General features: G+C 39.7%; 1 protein-coding gene across 1 annotated transcript in view; it reads right to left on the reverse strand.

Annotated features, from left to right (window-relative positions):
- The window catches only part of CSMD1 (CUB and Sushi multiple domains 1), a 2,644,830-nt gene that overhangs the window by 200,694 nt on the left and 2,421,064 nt on the right, over nucleotides 1-23,072 (reverse strand). The window contains exons 53-54 of the mRNA XM_082250071.1: nucleotides 13,739-13,912; nucleotides 8,584-8,757 (exon numbers count right to left, since the gene is read on the reverse strand). Of these exons, the coding sequence (XP_082106197.1) occupies nucleotides 8,584-8,757; nucleotides 13,739-13,912 (348 nt within the window). The remainder of the gene's footprint in view (nucleotides 1-8,583; nucleotides 8,758-13,738; nucleotides 13,913-23,072) is intronic.

The following is a 23,072-nucleotide window of genomic DNA, read 5'->3' on the forward strand; positions in this document are numbered from 1 at the left end:
TTTATGTATAAAACTCCATCAGTAATTGTAAATATATATTAATGAAAGTAAATGTACACATTTTTGATGGCAAACTCATACTTGGAATTTATTGTAGATATATAATTTGCGTGAGCCAGACGGACCGGTTTTAGTAATCAATGAACCCAGGGTAACACGTTCCTTTAAAAGGCCAGCTGGCTGTTTACATGTAAACACATAAAGTGAATACCTTTTTATCTAGTCTGTTTGAATTTGAGCTGTCGAGTAGCCGGGAGGGAGCCAGTGGATGTGCCTCATGGTGTCACCCTGCGATTACATCTCTGGGAACTATACATTCTGGGGCCAATGAGCTAGGATGAATAGACTGACATGCCCGCCCTGATTGGTATCCCTCCATATCAAAAGACTCTCATTAAGATATGCAATGAGGATAAGCCATCTGGTGAGGGGTGGGCCACAGGCCTCAAAGATAAATATTGCATATCTTAAGTAGCAATTTCAGAGCTAATCCGCAGTTATGAATAATCCCCCCCCCCCCCACCAACAGAAAGGAGTGGTTAGAAAGAGGCGTAACTATGGGAGGGGGAAATGGTCCTATCCTGAACGAGATACGCCCAGAGGAAGGGATAGGGCATGATAGCTGAACCAATGAGAATTGCCCCATACAAGGCTATGGGAGATGGGTCTATATTAGATTCGGTGAGAGAGAGTGACTTCCTGTTTGGCATGGGAAAGCAAGAGGACGCACCAAGGGTAATTATGAAGGAGTAAGGGTACATTGCATATTCTATTTGTGTCGGTCATAGTGTGTGTGTATATGAGTCTATACTCTATGCATTGTATTTGTTCAGTTAAACTAGGAATATTTTACATTTTGTAGTATGTACAATAGTTGGATTGTTGTAAATTAAGTAGGCTTTTCAACCTATATACAAATAAATAATTGCTGTGTTAAAGTTTTCATTCACAGTCATAGAACTCTCATTATTAACCCAAATATTGTCTGAGATGAAGTAACTCTCATATTGTTCGGGTAACAATATGTTCATGCTACCCTGTATCACAGATCTAATACTGAATATGTGATAATATACAGCATATAGGGGATGAGACAAGCTGTTTGGATGAGTTTGACATTCAAATGCAATTTTGTCTAAAGAATTATTTTATCTCAGTTTTCATTTTATTAATTACATTATAACAAAAAATCTTTGGTGTTAATATACATGTGTTGAGTGCCTTAAAAGTGTGTGTTTGATCCTTCTAAATCATTCTCACTTTGCTGCTTTGCACAGCTGTGTTTTTCTTGGCTTCTTCCTTTCTAACTCACATGAACATTCTCAAAATTGTGCTGCAACAGCTTCTCTATTAAACATTTTTACCTATTCTGTAGAGTAAAATGACATACAGAACCCACATACATTGCAGGGTCTGATTTACTAAAGTATGGTGAAGAACAGTAAAACAAGCAGGTTGTATGTCAGAATTAATAAAATGGAAGTGAATCTACACTCTCTTCAAATATCTAATAACTTAAAGAATAACCTTTTTGAAATAAACACAGGTTAATTTTAGCTCACTTTTACCATTTTATTAAACCTGGCCCTGGATCACTTAACCTCACTGTGCTGTACATTTTAGTATGTCAGATCCTAGAGGTAGCCAAATCAACATCAATTGCCCAGAGTGCTTAAAAGTAGCTACAACCTCCTTCGTACATGAGGAAAATTTCAGCATACTGGCATAGAGGCAGGTGACTAACATCAATCACAATTGTTGTAGATCCATCGGTATAAAATCACACAATCTAAAATGATATTCTTAAGGATATTCAATAAAAGTGAACTATTTTAGCATCTAGCACATGTACGTAATTAGTTCTTGTAACTAGGGATGGGCTGAACACCCCCCTGTTTGGTTTGCACCAGAACATCTCGAACAGGGAAAAAGTTCTAACGAACATGCAAACTCTATTAAAGTCTATTGGACATGAACATGAAAAATCAAAAGTCCTCCTTTATAAGGCTCATATGCAAGTTATTGCCATAAAAAGTGTATGGTGACCCGGGTACTGCCCTGGGGGACATGTATTATTGCAAAATATACCTATAGTTTTAAAAGGAGCAGAAATTTTAATGATGCTTAAAGTGAAACAATAAAAATGAAAAGTTCCTTTCAATATCGTGCCTGGGGGGTCCCCTTAATATGCCTGTAAAGTGGCACATGGAGCCTGCTGCAGCAAAACTGACCTTTCTAAAGGAAAAAATGTCATTTAAACTTTCTCATGGCTGTAATGTATGGTCGGCTCCCGGCAATACAGATAAAAAAAATGGTGTAGGCCCCCCCCAGTCCATACCAGGCCCTTTGGGTCTGGCATGGATTTTAAGGGGGACCCCATGCCAAAATTAAAAAACAAAAAAACAGCATGAGGTCCCCCCAAAATCCATACCAGACCCTTATCTGAGCATGCAGTCCTGGCAGGTTTAACAAGGGGGCCCCCAGATCCCGGCCCCCCCCATGTGAATGGGTATTGGGTAAATTGTACCCGTACCCATTCACCAAAAAATTGTAAAAAAGTAAAAACAGGAAACAGTTTTTGACAAGTCCTTTATTAAAAAGAAAAAAAATAGTGTCCCTTAATGTAAATCCATCCTTAAAGCGGAGTTCCGGGCAGAGAAACGATTTTTTTCTGAACATACCCCCGGGACAGTCAGGGCTAGCACATTCCACAAGGGCTAGCCTCTGATCTGTCCCGGTTCGCACTTACCTGTAAGAAGAAATACTTACTTAGAAATTTTCTTCCACAGCGTTTCCATCTCGGTTGTGGGCAGCTGAAGCCGGCGCGGTCCTCTTCTCTGTCTTCTTCCGCATCTTCGTGTCCCAGAATGCACTGCACCGGCCCCTCTCGTCACTTCCGGTGCGGCGCCGCATTCCTAAACAGCTTCTGGGCATGCCCAGAAGCTGTTTAGCAGGGGAATGCGGCGTCGCCCCGGAAATGACGAGCGGGGCCGGTGCGGCGCATTGATTCCTGGGAGCTATGACGTTTAGCTCCCAGGAATCATCGCGAGGCAGGAAGTGACGGGGTGAGCCTCGGCGCTGGAGGAGGAAGCTGTCATAGGTGAGTATTTACGATCTTCAATAAAAAGGTGAGTAAACAAAAAAAAAATAACTATCCAATTCCTTTTCAGGTGAGGCATACCTAGCGGAGGGGCACAAAAAAAAAAAATCTTTTTTGTGCCCGGAACTCCGCTTTAAAAAATGCCCTCCGGACCCGAAAAATAGAAAAAAAATTAAAAAGAGGCTACCCACCATATGCCCGATCTTTAGCTTTAGCTTTGACAGTTCACCCCGGTACAACCACTTCTTCCTTTATAGGCAAAGGGCAGGGCCACCCGACTACATCACCGCCCACTTCTGATGTTACGTGGCATCATGTGACATCATAAGGGGCGGTGCCACGGGGTGACGTAGCCGGGCAGATGGTGGTTTGTAGCGTCTTAAGAGGAGAAGCGTTTTTTTTTTATTATTTTCTATTTTTCGGGTCAGCGGGCATCATGATTGATGTTTCCTGTGGTTTTTACACTTTTTTGGTGAATGCGTATGTGTATGATATACTGGATACCAGTTCACACGGGGAGGGGCCGGGATCTGGGGGCCCCCTTGTTAAAGGGTGCTTCCAGACTCCGATAAGCCCACCAACTGCAGACCCCCAAAACCACAGCCCAGGGTTGTCAGCAAGAGGTCCTTGTCCCCACCAACATGGGGACAAGGTACTTTGGGGGGCACCCCCCCCATGTTGAGAGAAAGTGGCCTGGTATGGTTCAGGAGAGGGAGGGCATTCACTTATCCTCACCCCTTTCCTAGCCTGCCAGGCTGTTTGCTCAGGTAAGGGTCTGGTATGGATTTTGGGGGGTAACCTACGCCCTTTCTTTGTAAAATTTTTGGTGTGGAGTTCCTCTTAAAATCGATACCAAACCTAAAGGGCCTGGTATAGATTTCGGGGGGGGGGGCACACCGTTTTAAAAAAAATTCTATCATAGGGTTCCCCTTAACCATTTAAATACAGGGCACTTTCACCCCCTTCCTGCCCAGAACAATTTTTAGCTTTCAGTGCCCATTGGGGTTTATGGGAAATCTTGGTCAGCTTGACATGGCACTGCTCCCTGTCTTTAACATTGGCATCTATGGGAAATATTGGTCAGTTTGACATAGCACTGCTCATGAACCATAAGTGACAGGGACACAAAACTTGGAGAGCACTGAGAGGGGACCCAGGACTAAAACATAGCAATACATTTTAAAAGTGTAGTATGCCTGTACACTAGACTGACTGCACTAAACTGACTGAACTGACTATCCACTAACTACCTGCCTAACCTCTATTGTCACATACTATACACAGCTGCTGTGTAAGCAGCAGCCTTATATAGTGTGGGGCGTGGGCTTAGCCCCTGAGCCATAATTGACCATTAATGGCTTTCACAGTACATTGTGCTGTGATTGGCCAAAGCACACAGGTCAGGTGCATGCTTTGGCCAATCATCAGCAATCAATGCACTGCAACAGTGCAGTGCATTATGGGGTGCTCATCGATGGGCAAACTTCCCACCGAGCACCCCATTTGCTTGTGTGTTCAGGGAACACACAAACAGCAGATGTTTGAGTCGAACACAGAGCACATCCCTACTTGTAACTAGTATTATTACACATGTCCTTATGAAAGTGAAGAAAACATGGTTAATAATTAAAAATCTGTCTGTACAAGTTAATTATCATAAGCATGGGCATGTTGTAATGGAACTAAGTAAAATAGATGAACATATTTAATGGAGATCAAGCAAGGTAGAACATTGTCCCTAAAATACAAAATATACAAGCATACACATATTCATAATGAACAGAGAGAACCATCCATGTGGACTGTGTCTATGTGATTTCTAATGTGTAATGAATGACCATGCATGTGCGTACTAGTCGTGTTCTTCTGCTCATATAGCTAGTATACTGTAAATGTTATAATTTGTTAATGTTATATTAATGTTATAATTTGTGTTGTCTCACAAGCATTTTTTTTTTTTTTACTGTATTAATGTCACTGGTCCCAAAAAAAGTGTCAAAAATGTCAATTAGGGGTCCGATCTGTCCGCCGCAATGTCGCAGTCCTACTAAAAATCGCTGATCGCCGCCATTACTAATAAAAAAATAAATAAATAAAAAGCCCGGAAATCTATCCCGTTGTTTGTAAACGCTATAACTTTTGCGCAAACCAATTAAAATACGCTTTTAGGGATTTTTTTCACCAAAAATATGTAGCAGAATACAAATTGGCCTAAACTGATAAAAAATGTAATTTTTAACATTTTTTTTATTGGGAATGTTTTATAGCAGAAAGTAAAAAATATGGCGTTTTTTTTTTTTTTTCAAAATTGTCACTCTTTTTTTGTTTATAGCGCAAAATCTAAAAATTGAATTGAAAGTGATCAAATACCACCAAAAGAAAGCTCCATTTGTGGGGGGAAAAAGGGCATCAATTATATCTGGGTACAGTTTCGCACGACCTTGCAATTTTCCATTAAGGTAGCGCAGTGCTGAATCACAAAAATGGCCTGGTCAATAAAGGGGATAAACCTTCTGGGGCTGAAGTGGTTAAAAAGTTTAAAAGGTTTTTAAAAGGGAGGAGAGTTGTTGTTCTGTGTAAGTATCTGTTCCATGCCCATTTTATGCTAATCATTTCTAAAGTACCTTACATTTATACGGGACTTTAAATAGATGACTTCAACAGCGTGTACAGGTCCAGATCTCCACAAACGTATTAAGGAGACCTCTCTTTAAATACCACTAATTTTAAATAGTTCATAACCGAATGCATAGATCTTGATGCAAGCATAAATAAATGTGTACTAAAGCTTAAAGGGGAAACCTTTTCTCAATGACCCAGATATCTGAAAAACTATTTGAAATAGTAAGCACTTCAGACATATCCTTTCTAACATTTCCATATAGATGAAACCTAACAATTCAATATAAGCAAATAAAACACATCTTAAAATCAAGAAGATAAAAGCTCACACGCAACCACAAATAGATTGCTGATACTCATCTTCTGAAACTTTCTCTCTACCAAGCAACATTTGAACCAAATTTCTAGAAAATAGGCTTCTTATCAATGATCCTGTGACATGAAATATATGCATTTCCATTAGTGACTAACTCAATTCTCCTCATGGAGCTATGGAGGGCTGACAATAATCTGAAAATTGGAAGAGGATCCTTGGTTTTCCTTTATAGTGAAAGGGGATGTACTCTACACAAATGAAGATAGATTAAAGCTAGATAGGGCAGGGTAAGAAAGGTTTTGCCTTTTGAAATATATAATATTGGAAGATACAAAACGATAAACCAGACACTATTATCTCATTTTTGGAAAGTTATAAAGCAACATGAGAACTGATAATACACCAAACTTCTTGTAAGACTTTGGAATAGATGAAATACACAGTTTATTAAACTAGAGTTTAGCCAAGTACATAAACCATCTCCAATGCTTTTACATTTTTACATACCTACATTTAGCTTTAAAACTATTAGGACCCAGGTTCCTTTACAGGACAGGAGATTTCTTCTAATCATATTAAGTAAATGGTTGATCAAAGTACATTTTTGTTATCCAGTTACCCAGCAAAGCAATTAGTCACATTACAGCACATTTGTATTGTGACCACACTGGCCACTGTTTTAAGAGAAACATGGTCTTTAATAATTCCAGTGGGAATGCAGGAGATGATGTCTTATACCCTCATCAATTACACCTTTGCTGAAGGATGAATTGTATCTGTGAGGAACCCACCTGCTGCCCTAACCACTTAAGGACCAGGCCTATTTATGGCACATGCTGTTTACAAATTAAAATCAGTATTGTTTGCTAGAAAATGACTTAGAACCCCAAAACATTATATATATATATATATATATATATATATATATAAATTTAGCAAAGAATCTGGAGAATAAAATGGCGGTCGTTGCAGTATTTTATGTCACACAGTATTTGCGCAGCAGTCTTTTAAACACAATTTTTTTGGAAAAAATACACTTCACATAATTCAATTTTTAATGAATTTTAATTCTAAATTTATTTTGAATTTAAAATTAAAAAAAAATTTAACTAAACAGTAAAAAAAATAAATAAGTTAAGTTAGCCCAATTTTTTTGTATAGTGTGGAAGATGATGTCAACACCAATTAAATAGATACCTAACATGTTACAGTTTAAAATTGTGCACACTCATGGATTGGCGACAAGCAACGGTGCTTTAAAATCTCCATAGGTGACGCGTTAAACATTTTTAACGGTTACCAGTTTAGAGTTACACAGGAGGTCTATTGCTAGAATTATTGGTCTCGCTCTCAAGATCCAGCGATACCTAACATCTGTGATTTGAACACCGTTTACATTTGCAAGTGCCACCTAAATATGTGTTTTCGTTGGTGCGCAAGCGCAATCACTTTTATTGCTGCCACAAGGAATGTAAACATCCCTTGTGATAGTAATAGGCAGTGATAGGTACTCTTTGTGGAGGGATCTGGGGTCTAAAAGACCTCAAATCCCTCCATTTGCACTTAAAAGTATTCAAAACACCAACATTTGCATTTTTTAATGCTGTCATTTTTAAAAAATCGGCACCATTAGCAGCCGAGTAAACTGTAAGTGACGTTGTCATGTCGCTTCCGGGTTACTTCATTGAAGAGCCGATCAAAGCTAAATCCAAGTTCATTCAGGACTCTGACCAGCCGGGGGATGTGTCGGCTGGTTGCTCGGGTCTACCGGTGGGATGGGGGTACATCCCCTCTCACTCCTTATGATAACGGCCGAGTGGCTGCTGAGCCGTATTGTTATCATCAGAAAGCTGACCACTCTGCTCTAAAAAACATTACTGGGTGATGTCTCTAGCTGTAGGCATCAACCCAGTACAACCACTTCTTCAAGCCGATGTACAGGTATGTTGGTTTGTAGGAAGTGCTTAATTATTAGTATCCCGGTGCTTCTGGTTGGAATGACACTAGTTTGCAAGTTATAATACAAGTGTGGAGGATGTTTGGTTTACTCCCTGAGCAAAAGTGGAATTAATACAATGATGGCTTTGGTGCAATAAGTTCAGAATGGACTATGTGCTAAGTGCTTGTAGAGGGTGTATACCAATGTTGTTGCACACTATCTTTGGCGGTTTTAGTGTTGTGTGGCTTTGGTTATCCTTTTGACCCTGTTAGACCTATTGTTTTATTTTCTGCCTGCTATTTTGGCTGTGTGGATTTTACTTATAGCCTCCACTTACGCTAGCTATTGCATGTCCAGCTCATCCTGCACTTTGCATAAATGAAATGTATCAACTAACCTACATGAACACCAAGTGGATATTCCAGTACCTGGCTTTAGCATGAGGTGGACTCTGTGCAATAAAACATAAACTTAGAGAGTGTCCTATATTGCAACATTTTTGTAAGTGAATATTAATGTGAATCTATATTTGTATCTATCATTAACTATAATATCAATTTCTGTTGGAGTGACTCTTTAGGAAGATTTATACTGAGAACATCTTACCTCGGCAATATGGAAGAGGGACGCTCCACATACCATTGCTGCGACATTGTGCTTGAGACGAACCCTGAAGCACATAACCTAGATTACATGTGAAGTTAACAACATCGTTTAAATTAAATTCACTTCCATTGGTAATTCCATGGGCAGGATTTCCAGGATGACCACAAGTTATAGCTGTAACAAGAAAAAAGAACGCTTGCATTCTTATAGAATATAGCCATTCATTAAGTATTCATACTTTGACACTCAGTGAAATTGTACACTGTCAGTTTATGTCCTGTCCTTTTTGTGAAATCTGACTGCAGATCCTTGTAGCTAAAAAAGAAAGGTTTAGGTGTGACAACCTCTGCTCAAATCTTGAGTATCAGTGCAGTCATATGACCTTTTTAAGACATTATGATTGATTATAATTTTATAACATACCAGTGAATAATGGTGTTTGACGTGCATAAATAAATTACATATAAGCTGATTTATGTTTTTGCATTTTAATTTCATTGTAGTCAACCAAATAATAGAAAATGTGAAGCTGCTCATAAATTATGCTAGATTCTTATGTTGACAGAGTAAACAGAGGGCTATCGACTGATACAGTTTTTTTTGCAAAAAATAAGCTTGTAGGACAAAAGCTGTTAACAATTGTCATATTTAAAAAAAAAAAAGAAATTCCAGGTTTCCAAGAAAGAGTTAAACTGTTTTTCACCCACTCACTTAAAGAAAAATACTGCATATTGATTTACAGTGGTTGACATACTCATATTTACTTTGCTTAAAGTGGTTGTTAAGTCACATAACACCATTACTTGAATCCTCTCTGTTTTATGAAGATCTAAAGTATGGTGTGTCTGTTTTTTTTAAAATTATAATCCTTAATACCTTTTCTCACACCCCCGCTCTATAGTTATGTAATCCCCCTCTGCTCTCCTTCCCCGATCTAAGGAGAGCAGTGGGAGGGGCTGGGATTCCCCTTTGATGTCAACCAGCCAACAGAGGGAGGTCACGGACCGTAAAGCGGAGCTGTGAAAGGAGGTATTTAGGATTATGATTTTAAAAAATGGACACACTGTACTTTAGATCGTCATAAAACAGAGAAGATACAAGTATTGGGGTTATGTATTGCAGCGGAAAAAGCGCCAGGAGGAGAGGGGAGGAGATCGTCTCTCACTACACAGAATGAGCAAACAGGCAGGGAGGGAGGGGGGAGTTATAAACTGTGGGATAACAGGGGCCTGTAAACTTAGTACAGGTACCATGGATCAGCAGCCATGATTACCATTGTCAGTTCACATAGGGGGACACAGGAACAGCTTGTTTTTTTTTTTTTTTTTTGGGTTCAAACCGCTTTTAAGGCTATTCACTTTGCAAGATAATTTTCATATAACTTAATTAATTAGGTATAGCTCTGTTATCTTCCATCAGTCAATCATGCACAAGTAAGCTTTTTTTTTTCTTGCACGTGACTAGGTATTTTTTGCAAAGTGAATTTTCACCACATTCAGTAGACTAAGAGAATATTCCCTTGTAAAGCGAATAACCTATTTGTCTTTAGTAAATCAACCTCACAGTCTTTGGTCTATTAACCGGTTGCCGACCGCCGCACGACTATATACTGCGGCGGTCAGCCCCCGCCCGGCAGAGTGACGTATCGGTACGTCACTCGCCTGTCACTGACTTGCGAGCCAATTGCGGGCGGGCGCGCGCCCGCCGCGGCTCGTTCACAGACAAGTCAGTGCGTGTGACCGGCGGACTCGATGTCCGCCAGTCACACTGCGATCGCTCCTGTGAAGGGAGAAAGACAGAGCGGCTTGTGTAAACAAGCTGCCTGTCAGTTCTCCCTGTGTAAAAGTGAAGATCTGACCGTTCTACTATGTAGAACCGTGGATCTTTGCTTTTACACCAATAGCAATGTCCCTGCACAGTTAGAAACACGCCCCTAGGACACACTTAACCCCTCCCTGTCCAATAAAGTTAACCCCTTCCCTGCCAGTGTCATTTTTGCAGTAACAGTGCATATGTATAGCACTGATTACTGCAGTAATGTCACTGGTACCCCCAAAAGTGTCAAAAATGTCAGTCAAGGGTCCGATCTGTCCGCCGCAATGTCGCAGTACCGAAAAAAAAAATCGCAGATCGCCGCCATTACACGTTAAAAAAAAAAACACCAAAAATGACAAAAATCTTTCCCTTTGTTAGTAAACGCGATAACTTTTGCGCAAACCAATCAAAATACGCTTTTTGCGATTTTTTTTACCAAACATATGTAGCATAAAACAAATTGGCAGAAAATGTTAAAAAATTTTGATTTTTACATTTTTTTTTGGGGGAATTTCATATAAAAAAATGTGAAAAATATTGTTATTTTTGCAAAATTTACGCTCTTTTTTTGTTTATAGCGCATGATCAAAAAATTGCACAGGTGATCAAATACCACCAAAAGAAAGCTCTGTTTGTGGGAAAAAAAGGACGTCAAATTCGTTTAGGTACAGCGTCGCACGACCGCGCAATTGTCCGTTAAAGTCACGCAGTAAAAAATCGCAAAAAAACCCCTGGTCTTTTAGCAGCCAAATCCTCCGGGGCTTAAGTGGTTAAATTCTACTGGAGAGAAGGTGGTTAGTTTTTAATTGGATGGGGTAAGAGTTATCAAATATATCTATTCAGTTCTCTAAGGATATATCGTAATACCTCCCCTAACACCTAGCTCCATTCTAAGCAGCAGATCACTTATAAGGGCTAACATTTCTCCAGAAAAGGTAAATAAGCTAAAGCTGTATATCATTGAATGGCATCCCTATGTTAATAACTGGAAACAATTCCCCAACAACCTCATAAGCCCAAATAATATCTAAAGAACATACTGTAGGTCTGCCCCTTGTTTATAGTGAATTCCCTCAAAGTTTTTACTACTACTACTAGCAATTATTGTTACAGCGAAAATTCTGGAAACCAAACACAAAGTGGTTGAAGTGAGGATGAAAATGTTTATTTAGGCCAGTGAAGCTATGCTCACATGAAATACTCAGTTTTTTTTAGAGGACGTAGGTATCTGACAACTTTAGTAAATCAAGCCAATTAATCTCAGGCAGTAATTTTTGACTACCATTTCCCTGTCAATTGCCTCAGGAAAAGTGTTGCAAAAGTACTTCGTACTTCTTTAACATTAAAAATCTATATCATTTTATTATTTACTGGGACTAGGGCAAAGAGATAGAGGGTAGAGACATCAAGAATGTATACTCATTGTAAGTAGGTCCTTACCACATACGCAATTAAAAGTCAAAGCACTATGCCACAGTTATAGATGTCAGTACTACACTTCAGACCTAAAGCATCAGACATTTTTCTAGTGCCAGAAGCTGGCTGGAAGTTTTTAATAAAACAGAGAGCCAAATTTACTTCACATGAACTACCACTTTTTTTTTGCTACTTCGGTTCGACATTTATTCATAAATGCTGAATTTTAAGTGATTAATTTGTATTTGCATATGATTTGCCTTAATACAACTTGCTCCAAAATTCCAGGTTTAGCAAAGTTTCAAACTAGTGCAGAGCAAATGGAGCATTTGAAAATAGTCCTACAGGAGACAGATTCCTTCTCTGTGTGTGCAAACTATTATTTTTATGTAACTGTATAACGACTGCACTGTACCAATGTGTGGATTACCCATATGCTGGGGTGATTTTATATTCAACCATTGAACCGATTAATCCCAAGAGCTCCCAATTAATTAAAGTTTGTGATTGCTGTATGACCCAAATGAAAATTAGCTCAGGTCTAATTCACTTAGTTTAGGTGCTGCCTATCCCTTTGGGTGTAATAGATGTAACACATAAGATTCTGTTGTTTAGCCTTCAAGTGCATAATAATGTTTTTACACTAATTAATGTGTGATTTCTACATTAATTGATGTTATGTACAGCAATTTGAATAAGTGATTTGACAGTGGAGCAAAATAAAACTCTGCTGACACGGTTAACTCCTCTATCTTTCACTAAATTCTTATGTTAAATCATGCATCTTTTTTTCTCCTTGGCTACCCCAGAAAATAGTGCAATCAGGCAACTGCTTCCACATTTCCTTCGTAGCTCATACAGATGTATATATGCAATCTTATTCAATCAGATTCAGTGAACTTTACTCTCTTCTGAAATTATATCGATTGCTTGAATCTTAAATCTTAAAAAAAAAGTTGAAGTATAAAATGCTGTAGAACAGCAAAATGATACACACAAATACCAATTGAATTCTCTTTCAAACAGCTCAAGATAAAAGCAAAATCCTGCAGTATGATACAGTCAAAGATTAAGTGAAAAAAATATAAAGCACACAACTATAAATAAAGTTGTTTCTTTTGAAGGTTACCTAAGTTCAATAGTGAGGTAAAAATGCATGTCCTTTGGAGAGTTCTTGCACCACAATACCTGAGTTGCCTTGAGCTATTCTCTGATTGGTAATTTGTTAATTGTTCAGTATATCCAAACAAATATAATGTTTAAATGAACCTATAACAATATATTTTTTTCATGTTAAGTGCATCCAAGCTAAATGCTAAGTAACTGTAAAGCTGGCCAAACAAGGCTTAGTTTTTTCATTCGGTTTTTTTCATTCACTATGCCCTAGCCTTGTCATACAACTCTAACATTCCAGAACTTCAATCGGCACAAAAGGTTTGACATCTACCAATACCCAAACACCTCTGTTTTCCAACTCCGCAACATCTGGCAAAGTCTTCAGCTTTTGACACGTTTGGGAGTACTGAATGCCTATGTCCTCCACCATGTGCTACAGTTTCTCCCACCAGCTCCTATGTCATTTATGAATCCTGTAATGACATAGGGTCATAGAAAGGAACCTCAGTGTGCTGTGGGAGATGCAGGCATTAATTGTTGAATTCTTAAAATGTTGACAAAGATTGCAGCCCTAGAAGACAAAGGTGTTTAAACTAGACAGTAGAATATTTAACGTTTTCTACTGCAGAGAGAGCTGCTTTGGGTTTTTGGGAGGCAATAAAGTTGTTTTAATCATGCCTTTGGTAGAAGCCAAGGCACCATGTATAGTCTTGTCCTGGGATCCAAAAGGGCTTCACAGGGGCTCCATATTAATGTTTTGAGCAAGGTCAGAGTCCCTTTAATGTAATGTTGTAAATGTTGTACTCACAAACACAGACTGGAGTTTGCCCTGACCACTTGTGATCTTGAAGGCATATACGGACAGATGTGCCCACCAGACGAAATCCAGGATTACACTGATAGACTATTGTGTCTCGATAACTGAATCCATCCCCACTGATATGCCCATTTACAATAGGATCAGGAGAACCGCAATGGCCAGCTGTTAAGAAAAAAGTACAACATATTTGTAAAGTAGACGACATGCAGTATATTGTACGATTAACATACAGTGACATTTAAAGCTAAAATCAATCCAAAGAAATAAATATGCAGTCTGATAGACATTATACTAATAGCCTTCATTGTATAGTCTTAGCTCCTCTTTTCTTTTTAAACAAGGTACAAGATTGGGGTTTATTTACCAAAGACAAATCACTGTGCACTGCAATTGCACTGCAAGTGCACTTGGAAAAGCATTCGCTGTAGATCTGAGGGAAATATCTGAAATGAGGGGAAGCTCTGCTGATTTCTATCACCCAATCACGTGCAAGCAAAAATGCTGTTTTCTATTTTCCTTGCATGTCCCCCTCAGATCTACCGCAACTGCACTTCCAAGTGTAGTGCACTACAACTTGAAGTGCACAGTGGATTTGCCTTTAGTAAATAAACTCCAAAGTGTCTAAACATCAACCCAGCTCTCAGTAACAGAATGGGTCTAACATCCCCTTTTTTGTCCAATGCAAATCTTCATGAGCACACTTATGCTTAGGCTAACAAGCTGCTAATCACATCCATTAATAAAGCTTACATCTCTCCCCTGATGTTAAGGCTTTGTTTACATTGCTGGTGACAAGGCTTTTGCTCTTTTGCTGGTCTCATTACTAGCCGTTTTTTCTTAGGATGGAGAGCAGAGAGATCAGTGAAAATTACTCTAATGTTTACTAATCTCCTGCAGAGTAAAACTGAAGTTTAGTGCTAGGGGTTAGGGTTGAGTAGATCAATGGCTCTGTTGTTTCTTCTGTTTCTTTCCAAGCTCAAAGGGAAGACATCAGGGGTCTGTTATGATATAAATATTATGCAGAAAGAGGCAGCTGACACCAGGTGTTTTCATACATATGTTTTGTTGCCCCTATCATTATACTGAAGTTGCTGCATTTAACGTGTTGTAGGATCATTGATCAAAATCTATAAAGTGATTTTATATTTTTTCACCTCTAATTGTTTATGAACCAAAATGTTGGCTAACAAAAGGGACCAAAATCAAAGTCTGAAATAATATACAAAAGATTCTAAATTAAATGTTCTATATACATTTAAAGACATGGTTCAATAATAGGATTTTTTGCACCCAGTATAAAACTCTTTTCTCTGCAGGTCAAAAGCTTTGCTTTAAAGGATTGTCTACTGGCCATAATGCTACCTGCAAGTGTAGGATGCTAGGTACAACAAAAAAACAAAAATACAGGTAAGGGACAGCCCCTGCTTGTAGCCAAAAACCCCACATTGTGAAAAAAAGATCAGTTTTCACTTTCACTTCTCCCCGACAGCCTTCCGGCCCTTTAAGAGGTCTAAAAGCCAGGAGGTGGCCAAATAGGGTCTTGTGACTGCTGTGATTGGCTGTAACATCGGTCAGATGATCAGAAAACTCATGATCACAAATATGCATTTTACCCACCGGCTACTATGTTGGGAGCACACAAGGAGAGCACTCTCAGCACAGTAAGTTGTTTTAACAGGACCACAAGTTTGGAGACTCTATGTGCTTAAAAATTATAAAAGGAATGGACTTTTCTGCTAGCAGTGTCTCCAGGATCTCTATAATATCACCAAAATGTCATTTTTCAACACCAACAATACCAAGCCAGTGTTCCAAGTGACTATGGTGGCTTGAATGGCATGATGTGCAATACTAGAGGATGCTGAAACATGACCACCAACTCTGATGCCTGACCTTTAATTGAGCTTAGGGCAAACCTCTGTTCTACCTCACCTTGGAAAATAGCAGGGAAATAGTAAGTTGTGAACGAATGAAGCCATGTCCGTAGGAATATATATCATGAAAAATATGTCTTTCAAGTATGCTAATAAATATTATGAGACATTGCCTTATGAGCCCTAAGCATAATGGGGATGACAACATAAAAAAAAAAAATGTTCTTCAGCACTTGGCTTTCAACAGCCAAACTATAAAAGACGGTAGCCAGCAGCTGTAAATCAAGGTGGTAATCAGACCCTTGAGACAAATGGTCTTCTAAAAATGGTAGATGCCACTAGCAGAAAAATGAGAGCCATGTACCATGCGATGGCTTTCCCATTTCCAACCCCTGCAGAAGGGCCTGCAGGTGACTCGCTGTTCAACTTAGGATCAACTTAGAATGTGAGATGCCTCCAGTGCTGTCGCTATGCTCTTGGTCCCCTACTGATGGTTTATTTTTACTACCACCATGACATTGTCTGACTGTACTTGTAGAGGGTGACCTTCTAGGAGGTGTGTCCAGAAAAGAGGCCACTTGATTGCTCAGAGTTCCAGGACATTGACTGGAAGCAAGGAATCCACCAAGCTCCAGGGACTCTGAAGGATCTGAAGATTCCTCCCCAGCTGTGTAGGCTGCCAGTCACTGTTATCATTTTCCAGTACAGAGTAAGAAACAACTTCCTGGCAATCAGCAGAAGTTAGCTTGGAGTGCAACATTCTGGTGTGGTGTTACTACCCAAAATTAACATACAGTGGTGAATGGATAACCACTTGTGAGCATGCAGTAAATTAATCTGAAGTCATAGTTTTCAAAGCTTTTTCAATGGAAGAAACTCCTTGACTGGTTGATATCCAAGACATTCCCAAGATATTTAAGGTGAAGTGATGGAATCACATTTAGGAGTTCTGGTAAATAAAATCCAGCTGAACTCCTCCAGAGTCCAAATGGCAATGGGCAGGTTTAAATACAGTTCTGAGGAAGACTCCACATTTAAAAGAAAGATGTCCAGGTAACCATGCAATGCCTTCTTAGTATCTCATTTGCTGTATATATTAGGCTATATAAGACATGAACATTCATATTTCTATTTATATTGCATAGTACATGTTGGTAAGTAAAAAAAAAAAAAGGCAGAAAATGCCTGAAATTGCTGAGTATAGGTGTACATTTACTGTAATGTAACTATTTTGTACTGTATTGTACCGTAATGAGGCTGTGACTGAGGCTGATAGTCAGGCGGGTGACGTTTCTCCTTGAGATTGGTGGAGGAAACGCTATTGCCAACCAGCTCGCCGGGTTGCTTACGAACCTGCCGGGATGCCTGTGACTGATTGGCCAGTCACTGAAATTCAATGGGGCGGCTTTTTTTCATGCTCCTTTCCTCCCTGGTGTCTCTGCTGCTGCCACGTTCCTCTGGCATTCAGTACATGCCATTTCAGCCTGTCTTTTTGCTGCTCTGCCTGGGTGAATCCGGTTTGCAGCATACTGCTAGCTGTGTGTAGCCTATATCAGATGGGGACCCTGGCAACTATGTGTACTGTTTCAGGTCTCCTATTTCTGCATTTGCCTGCCTGTAGCACATAAGAATCATATGGAAAGATATTGTCTTTTATTATATATATGTATTTTTTATTATTATTATTTTATTAAAAGAGAACATACATCTGTCTGTTTTCAGAGAGAAGAGCCTTGTGTGGAATAAATGCCCTCAAATAGGTTAAAGTAACCCCCCCCCCCCAAGTTCAGAAGAGAAAAAAGGGGCAATGCATGACAATTCAGATCTGCAAATTTGTCTGCAATGGGGTAAACTTCCATCAGAACGGCATTCCCAGTCGCCCTCACCTTTACCTCACTGTAGTCGCTCTCATCCGAGCAGGAGAGGTATTGGCATTGCAAAAAGCCTCCAAAAGGCACAAGTCGGGGTGCAAGCACAGGTGAAGGTCCTCTTCCTTTTATAGGGCCTTGTCACCAGCCCAGTCGGATGAAAAAGACTGTTGGGCCTTTTCAGCTCAAGCACTGCCAGGAAAATGAATATGCGCATCTTGCTTAAAATAAGCTGCCCAGGACAATGCGGCAGATGCACGACAGGTAAAATCTTACATTAAAGCTGCAGTCAGGGAGAATAGGAGAAGCATTTCAAGAAAATCAGCTTGGCCCACATCATCTGCATCAGAAGATTCGAAGCCTGGAGTGTCAATGCCTTCGAACTCAGATTACGAGGGAGAGTTGAACCAGAACTTCATACCTTTGACTTCACTTTAATTCCCTCCTTGGTGGAGGCAGTTAATGAAGCTATGAAGTGGCAGGAGGAGTCCTCTTCTACTAAGAAACAGTGCAGACACTATCCAGACTTGAAGAAATCAATTTCTTCCTTCCTTCTCATTTTTAAGATTAAGTAGATTGTGGAAGATGAATGGGCAAGAGCCAAAAAAAGACAAAATGTTCACAATAGACTCTCGAGGTTATATCTTTTCAGCTACAAGGATGCTGAACTATAGGACATAATCCTAAGGTGGATGCCTCATTGCAAAGGCTCGAGGATTCCATTTCTTTTAAAGACCCCATGGATCGCAGGATAGATACAGATTTAAAAATAATTTATACTGTGGCGGGAGTGGCATGTAGGCTGGCTATATCACTCAGTTCTATTGCGGTGGCCCTCAGAGTATTGGTAGAGGAATTAGAGGACAGAGCTTCAGGAGAAGTGGTTGGAAGTGGAAATTCACCTCCTTTGCAGTTCGTTAAGACAGCAGTGATTTTCTGGCAGAAGCAACTTTGACCCAGAAGATCTACATTCCAGCCCAGATAAGCCCATTCAGTGGCATGGTGGAAGGTCTCCCACAATCTGTCCAGTAGAGTGCCGCTTGAGTCCCTGAAATTGGGTGACATGAGAAGGATCCAGGAAACGAAAATTTAAGTAAGGGATCATGGGATCATGGGAGTAAGGGATCATTGGATCATCTTTGGTGGGCGTGGACGCAGTCACCATCCTAAATTCTACCCAAAGTTTTTAATGATAATATTGTAACATTATCATTGCTGCTCTAAGTAAGTGTATTGGGAAAAATTCACATAAACTTTATGGATATGAATTAGATATGAATTAATGCAAGGAACTATTTACATTTTGTATGTTTCCTGAAGAAGCAGGCAGTTGGCCCTGAAAATGCAAAGAGAATTTCCTCCAGCAACCATTTTGATATGGATATTCTGTGCAAAGTAGGTTTGATGGCCAGGAACATGAATTTGTGATGTACAAATACATGCATTATGTGTAACTGAGCAGCAAAAACACTACACACATATAGGGATGAGCTTCGAGTTCAAGTCAAATGTAAGTTTGACTCGAACAACGGGCGGTTATGTGTTCACTCGCCGATGAGCGCCCCATAATGCACTGCGCTGGTGCAGTGAATAGATTACTGATTGTCTGATGATTGGCCAAAGCATGCACATGACCTGTATGCTTTGACCAATCACAACACAATGTCCATGATTGGCCAAAGGCAAGCTGCTGCTTATACGGCAGCCGTGTATAATGTGTTAGGCGAGATAGGAGTGAGATTAGGCAGGTAGTTCGTGGATTGTGAATTGTATCTAGTAATGGATCAGGCAGTGTGGTATATATATATATATATATATATATATATATATATATATATATATATATATATATTTATCAGTTATTGCAGGATATATATCAAGCAGTGCAGTGTAGTGTAGGGCTGATTCTTATGACATTTAAACTTGCTCGCTGCTGTAATGTAATGTATTGTCGGCTCCCGGCAATACAGGTAAAAAAGGCATGGGGTCCCCCTTCAGTCCATACCAGGCCCTTCGGGTCTGTTTACGGATTTTAAGGGTAGCCCCAAAATCCATACCATACCCTTATCCAAGCAAGCAGCCTGGCAGGACAGGATAAGGGGGGGATGAGTGAGCGCCCCCACTCCTGAACCATACCAGGCCACTTGCCTTCAATATGGGGAGGTGCTTTGGGGTGCCCCCCAAAGTACCTTGTCCCCTTGTTGATGGGGACAAGGGCCTCTTCCCGACAACCCTAGGCTGTGGTTGTGGGGGTCTGCGGGGGGGGCTTATCAGAATCTGTAAGGTCCTTTTAACAAGGGGGCCCCCAGATCTGCCCCCCCCATGTGAATGGATATCAAGTACATCGTACCTTTTCCATTCACCAAAAAAGTGTGCAAAAAAATAAAGACAAAAGCCAGTTTTTGAAAAAAAAAATTAAAAATAGTGTCCCCCGATGTAAAGCCATCATCAATCATGTCACCCGCAGCACCCAAAAAACAGAAAAAAAAATGCCCCCACCTCTTCAGATGCCACCGGCATAATGAGTTGCTGGAGCTACGACAGCTCTTTTATAGGAAAGGGGCTGAACACCACCCACCTGAGCAGTGCACTATGGGGCACTCATGGCGTCAGATTCCTATAAAAGATCTGTCAAACTCAAACAGCTCATTACGTGGGAGGCAGGCACTTCTTTTTTTTTTCTATTTTTCAGATGCGGCGACAAGCAACATGATTGACGATGGATTCAGATGATTGACAATGGATTTTTTCTATTTTTCAGATGCGGCGACAAGCAACATGATTGACGATGGATTTATATCGGGGGACACTATTTTTTTATTTATTTTTTTTAATAAAGGACTTGTCAAAAACTGGCTTTTGACTTTATTTTTTGGTACACTTTTTGGTGAATGGGTAGGGGTATGATGTACCTGATATCCATTCACATGGGGGGGCCGGATCTGGGAGCCCCCTTGTTAAAGGGGGCTTCCAGATTCCGATAAGCCCCCCACCAGCAGACCCTGACAACCACAGGGTTGTTAAGGAAGAGGCCCTTGTCCCCACCAACATGTTGAGGGCAAGTGGCCTGGTATGGTTCAGGGGGGGGCGCTTGCTTCCCCCCCTTATCCTGTCTAGCCAGGCTGCTTGCTCAGATAAGGGTCTGGTATGGATTTTGGGGGGCACATTTGTTTTCAATTTTGGCATGGGATTCCCCTTAAAATCCGTACTAGACCCAAAGGGCCTAGTTGTTTGCATGTTTTTTATCTGTATTGCTGGGCAATGAGCCGACAATACATTAAAGCTGCAAGCAAGTTTAAATGAAATTTTTTCCTTTAGAAATGTCAGTATTGCTGCAGCAGGCTACATACATCACACAAATGTGCCACTTTACAGGCACATTAAGGGGACCCCCCAGGCACAATATTTAAATGATTTTTTCATTTTTATTGTTTCACCTTAAGCATCATTAACCGCTTCCATACAGAGCAGTTAGACCCCCTTCCTGCCCAGACCAATTTTCAGCTTTCAGCACCCTCACACTTTGAATGACAATTGCTCGGTCATGCTACACTGTAACCAAACAAAATTTTTATCATTTTTTTCACACAAATAGAGCTTTCTTTTGGTGGTATTTGATCACAACTGGGTTTTTTTTCACGATATAAAATTTTGAAAAAAAACACTTTTTTTTAGTTTCTATTATAAAATTTTGCAAAAAATTAATTTTTCTTCATACATTTGGGCCAAAATTTATACTGCTACATATCTCTGGTAAAATTAACCCAAATTAGTGTATATTATTTAGTCTGTGTGAAAGTTATTGAGTCTAGAAGCTATGGTACCAATTACTGAAAATTGATCACACCAGATGTACTGACTGCCTATCTCCTTTCTTGAGGCCCTGAAATGTCAGGACAGTACAAATACCCCCAAATGACCCCTTTTTGTAAAGTAGACAATCCAAGGTATTTAGTAAGAGGCATGGTGAGTTTTTTGGAGTTATAATTTTTTCCCACAATTCTTGGGAAAATGAAGAAAATTTTTTTTTCCTTTTTTTTCCCACAAAGTTGTCAATTTATAAGCTATTTCTAACACATAGAATGTGCACAGCAAAAATGACACCCCACAATACATTCTACTACTCCTCCTGATTATGGTGATACCACATGTGTGAGACTTTTACACAGCCTGGCCACAAAAAGAGATTCCACATCCAAGAAGCACCTTCAGGCGTTCTAGGAGCATAAATACACATAAAACTTTCTTACTACCTATCACACTTTTGAAGGCCCTAGAGCACCAATACAATGGAAAAGTCCACAAAATGACCCCATTTTGTAAAGCAAACACTCCAACATATATTCTATGAGGCATTATGGGTCGTTTGAACATGTCATTTTTTTTCCACAAGTTTTTGGAAAATGTGGGAAAAAAATAAAAACTTTTTTTTTTTTACACAAAGTTGTCAATTTATAGGATATTCCTAACACATAGTATGTACACAGCAAAAATGACACCCCAAAATACATTCTGCCACTCCTCCTGAGTATGGCAATACCACATGTGTGAAACTTTTTCACAGCCTAGCCATATAGAGGGGCCCAACATCCAAGGAGCACCATCATGCATCCTAGCCACTTGCCTAGGCCTATTTTTGACATTTGGTGTTTACAAGCTAAAATCAGTTGTTTTTGCTAGAAAACTACTTAGAACCCCCAAACATTATATATTTTTTTTTAGCAGAGACCCTAGAGAATAAAATGGAGATTATTGCAATATTTTTTATCACACCGTATTTGCGCAGCAGTCTTCCAAACGCAATTTTTTTGGAAAAAATTCACTTTTTTGAATTAAAAAATAAGAAAACAGTAAATTTAGCCCAATTTTTTCCATAATGTGAAAGATAATGTTACGCCGAGTAAATAGATACCCAACATGTCATGCTTCAAAATTGCGCACGCTCATGGAATGGCGACAAACTTTGGTACTTAGAAATCCCCATAGGCGACACTTTAAAAATGTCTACAGGTTGCCATCTTAGAGTTACAGAGGAGGTCTAGGGCTCAAATTATTGCTCTTGCTCTAACGATCGCAGCGATACCTCACATGTGTGGTTTGAACACCATTTACATATGTGGGCGGGGTTTCCGTATGCGTTCGCTTCTGCGCGCAAGCTCACGGGGACAGGGCGCTTTAATGTTTTTGTTTTTTTTTTACTATTTATTTTATTTATTATTTTTTATTTTTACACCGTTTTAAAAAAAAACAAAAAAATGATCATTTTTATTTCTATTACAAGGAATGTAAACATTCCTTGTAATAGAAAAAGGCACGAAAGGACCTCTTTTTTGTGAGATCTGGGGTCAAAAAATCCTCAGATCTCACAAGTACACTAAAAGATAGAAAAAAAAAAATAAAATAAAATAAAATGAAAAAAAAAAGGGACCTTTTAACCGGTTGCTAGGCAACGACATTTGCCGTAGCTCCGGTCCTCCAAGACCATAGAGTCAAGTGAGTGCAAGCTTGCCCTCACTCGACATCCTGTCTGTGAGGATCCGGGACCAGATCATTTTACCCGCTGCCGGCGGGTCCGGTAAG

Source organism: Pelophylax lessonae, assembly GCF_965119305.1.
Source record: "Pelophylax lessonae genome assembly, chromosome: 3".
In the NCBI taxonomy this organism is placed as follows: domain Eukaryota; kingdom Metazoa; phylum Chordata; class Amphibia; order Anura; family Ranidae; genus Pelophylax; species Pelophylax lessonae.